Raw genomic sequence first — 10,448 nt, 5'->3', positions numbered from 1 at the left:
GATTAAAATTGGGTAGGTACAACAGGAGGCTCCATTAAGCCGGTGAGGTCCAGTTGGTCACCTCTGGGGTTGGGTACTCCTCCATCACATAAGCAGCACAGTGAATAAGGTAAAACAAATGGCAAAAAAACACAAGCAATTACTTCAGCAACCTGGACATTGATTTCTCACTGGAAGAAGCAATACTGGTTATTTTAAAAGTAGGACCAAGTAGAAAGGATGCCTTTTTAATATTACCAAATGCCTAACAATGACAGAATAGCTAAATCTAAAAGGAATCACTCTAAAGCAGGATGGCATGGTCTAGGCTGCTCTTCAGCTTGCCTCAGCTATATAGCTGCTGCATCTTTCTAAAGAAGGTGTAGGCAACTCCAATTGTTTTGGAGTACAACTCCCATAAACTCTAGCCAGCATGGTCAAGGACTATGGGAGTTGTAATTCAAAACATCTGGAGGGTGGCAGGTTGCCTACCTCTCTTCTAAAGTTAGTCTTCCTACAGGTCAAGCTATCCTTCCATGATGAAAAGGGATGCATAACACAACCAAATATGACTACTGCTCTCCATCAATATGACTTCTAGTGCTGCACGGGGGAAACCTGGTTAGAATGCCTAGTCTGAAATTATGTCCCCCCCCCCCCCCCCAGTTTCTCTAATGGTTGGTCACTTCCAGAAATTCCACTCCCTTGCATTCTCAGAACTTGCTACTTGATTACATTCTTTACATAATGGGAACATTTCATAGAATCATAGAATAGCAGAGTTGGACGGGGCCTACAAGGCCATCGAGTCCAACCCCCTGCTCAATGCAGGAATCCACCCTAAAGCATCCATGACAGATGGTTGTCCAGCTGCCTCTTGAATGCCTCTAGTGTGGGAGAGCCCACAACCTCCCTAGGTAGCTGATTCCATTGTCGCACTGCTCTAACAGTCAGGAAGTTTTTCCTGATGTCCAGCCGGAATCTGGCTTCCTTTAACTTGAGTCCATTATTCCATGTCCTGCACTCTGGGAGGATCGAGAAGAGATCCTGGCCCTCCTCTGTGTGACAACCTTTTAAGTATTTGAAGAGTGCTATCATGTACCTCAATCTTCTCTTCTCCAGGCTTGATTTATCCTGCTATATTACTGCAACTATGGAGAAGCTAAATTTAGCAGAACTCACTCTTCAATGTAGCTCTTAAAAGGCACAAGTCCACCAGGGCATGGTTGTATCAGCCACCCATCCAACATCAAAAGAAATCCTTGGAGTTACATTGATATCTGAAGTAAGCAGCAATTCCAATTTTTGGCTGAAAAGCTGAATATGTTAAATAATAAATAGGGCACTCAAGGCATGTGCTACCTCCTCCCTGCCAGTGGCAGGGGAGGGGCTGGAAATGGACTGTAAATTCAGCAGTCTTACTCCAACATTATAGTGTGAAGAAAGTGTGAAGAAAAAATTCACAGAATAATTGAAAAAAATTCACAGGAAAACCTTAATGATGACTGCTTTAATCTGAGCAGTCACAAATTGTTCTTACGAAACCCAAAGAATGCTGGAATAGGGATAAATAAAAACAAAACTGAAATGTAATTTTTTAGTATAGGGACTGTGGGTTCATTAATATTTTGCAAAACCAGTAAAAGAATACAAACGAACTAATAAGGTTTGAAGTACCAGGAAAAGTATAAATATAAAAGAGTAAATTCCAGTCTGGGTTCCGATCTGGTTACGGGACTGAATCAGCCTTGGTCGCCCTGAGGGATGACCTTTATTGAGAGAGGGTCAAGGGGAATGCAACCATGTTAATCCTGCTCGATCTCTCATCAGCTTTTGATACCATCAACCATGGTATCCTCCTGGATTGATTCCGTGGGATGGGCATCGGAGGCACTGTGTTACAGTGGTTCCAGCCCTACCTATGGGGTTGTTTTCAGAGTAGCATTGGGTGACCACTCTTCGGCCCCTTGGCAATTGAGCTATGGAGTGCTGCAGGGCACCATCTTGTCCCCAATGTTATTAAACATCTATATGAAGCCGTTGGGAGCGGTCATTGGGGGATTTGGAGCTAAATGCCATCAATATGCTGATGACACACAGCTCTATCTCCATGACAACTGAATCAGGTGAGGCTGTGCAGGTCCTGGACCACTGCCTAGACTCAGTAATGGGCTGGATGAGGGCCAATAAACTGAGACTGAATCCTGGCAAGATGGAAGCCCTGTGGGTGAGTGATTCCCGAGTTCGGGAGACAGGCTCATTGCCTGTTCTGGATGGGGTTGCACTGCCTCTGAAAGATCAGGTTTATAGTTTGGGGTTACTCTTAGACCCATCACTGTCGCTGGAGGCTCAAGTGGCCACCACGGCTCGGAGTACCTTTGGCTGGTTTGCCCACTACGGCCTCTCCTGGACTGGGACAGCTTGGCCATGGTGGTACAGGCATTGGTAACCTCAAGATTGGATTACTACAAAGCACTCGTATGTGGGGCTGCCCTTGAAGCTGCTCCGGAAGTTGGAACTAGTGCAGAATGCTGCAACTTGGCTGTTGCCTGGAGCTGCCCCTTTCCAGCATGTAACTCCTCTGCTGAGGGAACTGCACTGGCTGCCTATTCGCTACCAGGCCAGGTTTAAGGTTCTTGTACTTCTGTGCAAAGCCCTAAACAAGTTGGGACCAGGATATCTGAGAGAGCGCCTTCTCCCCTACCAAGCTGCCCGGTCACTGAGGTCATCCGAGGGTCTGCTCCTGGTGGTTCCACATAGATCCATCCTCCGATTGGAGTCCACCAGGGGAAGAGCCTTCAGCATGGTGGCTCCCCTCCTGTGGAATTCTCTGCCTGTGGAGGTTAGGTAGGAGCCAACTTTGTACTCCTTTTGGCGCCTCCTGAAAACATTATTATTCCAGGAAGCCTTTCCTTAATGTCCAGCCATGAGTATTTGCTTCTTTTTAAATCTGTTTTAAGTGTTTTATTCTGTTTTTATTTTCATTTTATCTTGTATACCACTACGGAATTTTCAATGGGTTAGGATAAATTTATAAATATTGTAAATAAAATAAATGAGATTAGGAATGGCAAAAGCCTTCATTTACAGTAACAATAATTTTATAGACTTGGCAGCCCAACAATATTGAGGGCCTCCAACAAGCAGTAAAAATGGAACAATTTGCTCTCATTTAATTTGACATTTGTACAGGAACATGCAAAATGTAATGTGAAATTCTGCTAACTCTGTGCAAGTAAATTTTCTTATACGACCTCTAATAGAAAACATGATAACTACTGGCACAATCTAGCTAAATGTCAGCACATTTATCGCCCACTAACTTCAGAAGAATTAAGCAAGTGCTTAACTTTCTCCAGCTTAAATCAAAGTGCATAACTTTAACAAGATTGTGCCCACCAAACATGTATACATATTTGGTTTGCATGTATGTGGTTTAAAAAAAGACTTGCCTTATAGTCACACAGCTTTAAAATACTTCAGCATAACTGAAATGAAAAACAATTGTATGCTCAAAGTATAGTTTCTGTAAACTCTAGGTGATATTTTTCAACAAAGATATAAAACTTACACTCAACATATTCTCCTTCACCTTGTGGTGATATTTTGCAGTTTGATTATGTAGAATTCTCTGTACTGGTAATATTAGATGTAATGGCTTTGGATTAGAAATAAAAGTGGAAGTAAGAGTGGAAGGCCATATAAAGTTTGCCCCAGGAGCAAGGCATAATCGGAATGGTTTTAAAGATTAGGCGACAAGCTGAAGGCACTTGTTTCCAATCCTCCTGGATGGATCTGTAGCATCTCCAAGTTGTTATTTATTTATATATAGACTGCCATTTCATTATAATTGCTCCCGAATAAACTTATTTAGCACCAATCACTAATACTGCTTCTCAGCTTTTTATACCTCACATTAATTTAGCTTCCAGAAAGATTTTATCCCCCTCCTCCCACAGGCTCAAACATATTCAATGTGAAGCACCCCATAGTATTTTTAAACTGCACAAAGGACAGAAACAACCATTTGGTGCTCCATCAAAGTTTTGCCAGAGGGCAGAAAGCAGCAGCAGAATCCAGTTTGGAGAAGCAGTGGTATACAGGAGGGAACCCCAGAGAGCTAACAAAACAAAAGGAGTTAGCACCAGCACATTTCATCCCTTAGCAAGAGCACAAGGCAAACGTACATGGCTTAAACAGACACAGAACACAAGGAAGGTGCAGCAATCAGGTCTAACGCAGCTATAGTAGTCCCATCCCTGCTCGAGGTCAGCTTTCCCTACATCACAGCTGCTTCGAGGCCTTCTGGGAGAGACGGGAGAGACGGTGACAGATCAGTTCCAGTCCGTGACCCTCTTATTTCCGGGGATCACGCTCCAGTTCGGAGAAGCCTCATCCCTGGCTAGCCAGTCAAAGTCGTCCACCAGGCTCCAGTTGTCCCTGCTTCTATCGAGCCGGGAAGTCTCGAAATCGGCGTCGATGCCCGCGTAAGTCCACGTGTACGGGGCGAAGCGGACGCCGTGGCATTCCTCTAGCATTGCTCGGCTGGTCACCTGCACGTAGAAGCTCGTGTCGGTGGTGCGGCGCGTCCGGAGCTGCTGGCACGCGAGGGCCAGGAGGCAGCCGCTGCAGCCGTCCACCCGCGCCGAGGTCGACACGGGCCCGCAGAGCACCGTGCAAGCCTGGCAGTCGCGCACCAAGAGCGTGTTGGGGTTGCCGCGGAGCCGCACCCGGCAGCGGCGCAGGTGGGACAGCACCACGTCCTGCTGCAGCAGCTCGGCCGGCCCCAGCTCCAGCTCTTGCCCCTCGGCCGCGCTGAAGCCACAGCCGGGGTCCGCCGGTAGAGAAGCAGCGGCCGCCGCCGCCTTGGGGCCCTGCTCAGAGCCCGCCCCGGGCGGTGGCGTAGCTGAGGGCTTCGGCGGAGCCGCGGCGGGCTCCTTTTTGAGGGCCTTTTTGAAAGCGAAGCGCTTCTTGGGCTGCAGCTGAAGGCGCCGCGCGGACAGCGCGCCCTGGAGCCGGTTCAGCGCCGCCTGCGCCTGCCGCACCTCGTAAGGGGCCAAGAAGCGCACCGAGTCCGTCAGCAGCCGCTGCAGCTCCTGCAGCCGCCGGGCCGCCTCAGACACGGCCTCAGCGCCCTGGCCCGGCTCTTCCTCCTCCTCCTCCGCCGCCAGCAGAGCCTCGACGGCTTCCCGCTCGCGGGCGAAGGCGGCGGTGAAGAAATCGCTCTGCTCCTCCTGCACTGCCTGCGCGTCGTGCTCCCGCCGCCGCCGCTCCGCCTCCTCCCGCCGCTCCGCTTCCCGCTGCTGGAGCCTTTCGGGAACCACGGGAGCCAAGCCGGTCAGAGCCGGCAGCCGGTCGCTCTCCGCCGGCGCCACCGCCTCAGCAACAGCCTCCATCTTTCTCACTTCCTGCGGGCGCGGCTTCTACCGCCACCTCGCAATAACACGGATGCTGATTGGTCCCGTACGCCGGCGATTTGTGAGGCGACCTCAGGGAGCGCGGTGGGCGGAGCCTCCGCGTTTCTTAAAGTGGCCGCGACAGGCGCACTCGAAGGGCAGGATTCACTCGCACGCTGCCCTGCTTCAGTGAGGGTTATCGAGGCGAAAGGAAGAGAAGAATTTGGATTTAAGGTTTCCCCCTCAAAACTCTAGGCTGCTACCATTAAACACATATTTCATTCCAACGCTGTGTCAGGCTACGGTTTTCAGAAATAAATTACCGAAGAATAGGAGCATGCGGCAAAAACAATCAAGAGTCTTGTGGCATCTTAAGGATTATTCATTTATTTATATTTATTTATATTTTATACCGCTTGACATAACAAGATAAAATAATAAAGCAGTAATAACATCAGCAATAACACAATAGAGCAATAACAATCCGTTTCAAGTCAGGGAAAGCCTTCCTGGACAAATACGTTTTTAAGAGGCATTTAGAACTTGCCACAATTTCTGCCTCTAGACCCATATACATAGGAGAGTCTTCCAAAGGAGGGGGGCCACCACTGAGAAGGCAACTTTCCATTGGTTGCGGAATTACCTTTCAAATAAGATATGAGGGGTGGGGTGGATATATATATGAAAAAGTGGTTAAAAGGAAATTTGCTAAAGATCCTTTCCTACAGAAAGAAGTTTGTTGAGGCTGCATGCCTATGTACATTTATTCAGTGGAGCTGACATCCAAGTAAACATGCAAAGGTTGCATAGATGAATACAACAGAATCTGGGAGAAAAATGAGGGGTAATGTAAGAGCTAAGTAAGAATTTGATGTAATTAATTCACAATAAATTCAAAGGAAGGAGATTATATTACTTTCATCCAGCCTTTCATTGGACTTATGGAACTGGGGAAGGGCTGTAGCTCAGGGTTGTACAGTATATGCTTTGCATGCAGAACAGGGATTCACAACTTTTTCAGCCCCGAGGGATTAAGGACCCCCCCCCAACAGGGGTTGTGTGTGCATACACACCTGTGTGCACACATCAACAGTAAAACATATAGACACACTGATGCTGACTCCTTGGGAATCGGGGTGGGGAGTATAAGGTGGTATATACTTCCTATGATTGTTAGCCGCCTTAAGTGCCATTTTCTTGGAAGAAAGGTGGGATTCAAATCAAATAAATAAATAAATGCAGTAACAAGGGAAAATGGGCTCCATCACACCCACCCCTGTTTGCCTCCTCGATTTCTAGCTCCATTTCATTAGCAAGTTAAACTAATGGACCCTTTCATGTGTTGTTGTTATTATTATTATTATTATTATTATTATTATTATTATTATTTATTTATATAGCACCATCAATGTACATGGTGCTGTACAGATTACACAGTAAATAGCAAGACCCTGCCGCATAGGCTTACAATCTAATAAAGTTGTAGTAAACAATAAGGAGGGAAAGAGAATGCAAACAGGCACGGGGAAGTGTAAACAGGCACCGGGTAGGGTGAGGCTAATAGTATAGAGTCAGAACAAACTCAATATTTAAAAGCTATAGGGAAAAGAAAAGTTTTTAGCTGAGTTTTAAAAGCTGTGATTGAATTGGTAGTTCTCAAGTGTTCTGGAAGAGTGTTCCAGGCGTAAGGGGCAGCAGAAGAAAAAGGACGAAGCCGAGTAAGGGAAGTGGAGGTCCTTGGGCAGGCGAGAAGCATGGCATCAGAGGAGCGGAGAGCACGAGCGGGGCAATAGTGTGAGATGAGAGAGGAGAGATAGACAGGAGCTAGACCGTGAAAAGCTTTGAAGGTCAGCAGGAGAAGTTTATATTGGATTCTGGAGTGAATTGGAAGCCAATGAAGAGATTTCAGAAGTGGAGTGACATGGTCAGAGCGGCGGGCCAAGAAGATGATCTTAGCGGCAGAGTGGTGGACAGAGACCAGCGGACTGATGTGAGATGAGGGAAGGCCAGAGAGAAGAAGGTTGCAGTAGTCCAACCGAGAGATAACCAGTGCGTGAACGAGAGTCTTGGCAGAAGAGACAGACAAAAATGGTCGAATCCTGGCAATATTATACAGGAAGAAACGACAGGATTTAGCTACTGCCTCGATATGAGGAATAAAGGAGAGCGAGGAATCAAATATAAAGCCAAGACTACGAGCTTCCTTGACCGGAGTAAGCGTGACATCGTTGACAGTAAGAGAGAATGAGAGGTGAGGAGAAGGTTTAGGAGGAAAAACAAGCAGTTCAGTTTTTGCCATATTAAGTTTCAAACGACGATGAAGCAGCCAGGCTGAGATATCTGAAAGACATGCCGAGATACGATCGTGGACATCAGGAGAAAGTTCTGGAGATGAGAGATATAATTGTGTATCATCGGCATATAGGTGATATTGGAGGCCATGAGATTGAATAAGCTTACCCAAGGGCAGCATGTATAAAGAAAACAGCAATGGGCCAAGCACCGAGCCTTGCGGAACCCCTACTGAAAGGGGAAAAGAGGAGGACGAGCTGCCGTTAGCCGACACGCTGAAAGAGCGACCCTCTAGATAGGAGGCGAACCAGTTATAGACAGAGCCACAGAGTCCAAGGTCATGGAGGGAATCTAAGAGAAGATCGTGATCAACCGTGTCAAAGGCCGCAGTTAGATCAAGGAGAATAAGAACGGAATAATGGCCCTTAGACTTGGCAGTGAGAAGATCATTGGTGATCTTGGTAAGGGCTGTTTCAGTGGAATGCAAAGGACGGAATCCAGATTGAAAGGGATCCAGAGCAGAGTTACTAGAGAGAAAGTCAAGACAACGAGAGTAGACCACACGTTCCAGAATCTTTGAGACAAAGGGCAGGAGAGAGACAGGTCGGTAGTTAGACAGGGATAGTCGATCAAGAGTGGGTTTTTTGAGAATGGGAGAGACTGTAGCATGTTTAAAAGCAGAAGGAAATGAACCAGAGGACAGAGAAGAATTAATGATGTGAAGCAAGGACGGGAGGATAGCGGGGATAAGATTAATAAAGACGCGAGAGGGAATCGGATCACGGGAACAAGTGGAAGGCTTCGACGAGCGCAGTATTTTAGACAGTTCATCAGCTGAGACCGAAGGGAACGCCGAGAGAGTTGCAGGAGGAACTGACAGGTGAGGAACAGGAGCTGGAAGCGGAGCAGAGCTGGCCAGATCGGAGCGAATAGTTTGGATTTTAGCATTGAAGAAAGAGGCAAAGTCACTGCGCCATACCAATGAAATCTCCCTTTCGCTTGTTTGCACTTCCACTCCACAACGCCCCGCCCATTCTCCTTCCGCCTCCAGTTCATTGGTTGTAACATTGTGATGGGCGTGGGCGCCTTCCCTCTCGCTCTGGCTTTGTTGTCTAGTGATTTACCAAAGTAACGTTTCTTCGGTTGGGCTCCATTTCTGCGGGTAATGAGAGTTGGATTGGAGCAATAAAAGTCCATTCAACTAACTCAGCACAAGTCCATTGGTTTGACACAGTGCTGGAGGAAGAGAACTGCCCCGCCCCCTATCATCAGCAAACTCCTCCTTCAAAGTACATGCTCCCAACAAAGGAAATAGGGGGAGAGAACGGCACTACACGGGGGCTGAAGGGCACTTTCATTCCATTTGGGGGAAATAACCCAGACTTTTCCTGCTCTAGGAAAACACGAAAAAGGGAGGGGAAGAGGCAGGGTGTCTGCAGGACAGGCACAACGTCATCTAAGTGCTGTGCTGCAAAACCACAAACCAGGCATGATGAGAGTGTGATAAAATGTTGGTGTGATGGAATCCATTATATGGATGTGCTCACACAAATCACCACCAGCACGCAGTGGTTAGAACAAGGGATGTACCAGGTCGGTTGCTCCTCCCAAAATAAGATTGCATACCTGGTGTTGCTGCTCAGATTACTTTGCACGGAGGAAGTGGTAAACACCTGAAGCAGACCTTAGATCAGTGATCTTCAACTGGTCCAGATTCAAGACCCACCTCAGACTCCCAACCCGCAACATAGGACCCACTTCCACAATTGTCCAAAATGGCAGCAACAGCTTTGCTGTGACCCAGCTGGACTGATCTCATCAGCTACTTTTGGGTCGCAACCCACCAGTTGAAGACTACTGCCTTAGGTGAGCCTGTGAAACCAGTCAAAATAGACAGCTGATCAAAATCTAGTTTTAAAAACACACCCACCCTTCTTATCTGATTATTGAATGAGTAGTTTAATTTTAGTATACATAAACATTAGCTTAATGTTTCGTATAAATAAATAAATTAAAACTTTTGGTCTTACTTCAAAACCTAGATGCTGTCCACTAACTTCAAGGTGTGAAATACAAGGGGAATACATGATAAGGCAAAAATTTCTTTTAATAAAAACAACATATATAGTTATTTTTCTCTGCTAAAATAGATAACATATTTTATTATTTATTATTATTGCATTTATATCCCACCTTTTTTCCTCCAAGGAATCCAAGGCAGTGGACATAATCCTCCTCTCCATTTTACCCACACAACAACAACCCTGTGAGGTAGGCTGGGCTGAGAGTCTGTGACTGGCCCAAAATCACCCAGTGGGTTTCTATGGCTGAGTGGGGACTAGAACCCAGGATCTCCTGACTCCCAGTCTAACGCTTTAGCCATTACACCACACATATGTAGAAATGTATCTCATTCTCACACTCTCAGTGAGGAGTGGCTGCCTGGATTTGATTGAACTCTTGCAAGCTATAATTTTCTATCAAGAGATAGTCTCTGTTTGGGTTTTATGTCAGATGTAAAATTATAGCATTAGACATTAGGGAGTTTTCCAACCCTACGTGTAGTAATACCAGCCTTCAGAAATCCTAAGAGAAAAGGGCAGTAAAGGAACGAGATCTAGCAAGGAAATTACCATGTATCTCAATGGCTTGCTTTGCAATGTTTCTCCAAGGCTTAACTATTCCGGGTTCTGCAAGTGGAGGAGCTATTGGGCTAGTTACTGCTATGAATGTTAAGCCCTACAAAACTGATGATATCTAGCAAGCACATTCTACTTTGCA

General features: G+C 46.5%; 1 protein-coding gene across 1 annotated transcript; it reads right to left on the bottom strand.

Moving 5' to 3' along the window:
* Window positions 1–3,058: 3,058 nt before the first annotated feature.
* Window positions 3,059–5,397, bottom strand: TBCC (tubulin folding cofactor C). Its single transcript, XM_063124015.1, has one exon. The coding sequence runs from the start codon at window positions 5,373–5,375 to the stop codon at window positions 4,314–4,316; it is 1,062 nt and encodes a 353-aa protein (XP_062980085.1). The 5' UTR covers window positions 5,376–5,397; the 3' UTR covers window positions 3,059–4,313.
* Between the last annotated feature and the right edge of the window lie 5,051 nt (window positions 5,398–10,448).

This window comes from Elgaria multicarinata, chromosome 4, assembly GCF_023053635.1.
Source record: "Elgaria multicarinata webbii isolate HBS135686 ecotype San Diego chromosome 4, rElgMul1.1.pri, whole genome shotgun sequence".
Lineage (NCBI taxonomy): Eukaryota > Metazoa > Chordata > Lepidosauria > Squamata > Anguidae > Elgaria > Elgaria multicarinata.
This window is presented reverse-complemented; position numbering and strand designations above follow the sequence as displayed.

Excerpts from the sequence above, each read along its gene's own strand:
- TBCC (XM_063124015.1), bottom strand. The coding sequence starts at position 5,375 with ATGGAGGCTGTTGCTGAGGCGGTGGCGCCGGCGGAGAGCGACCGGCTG.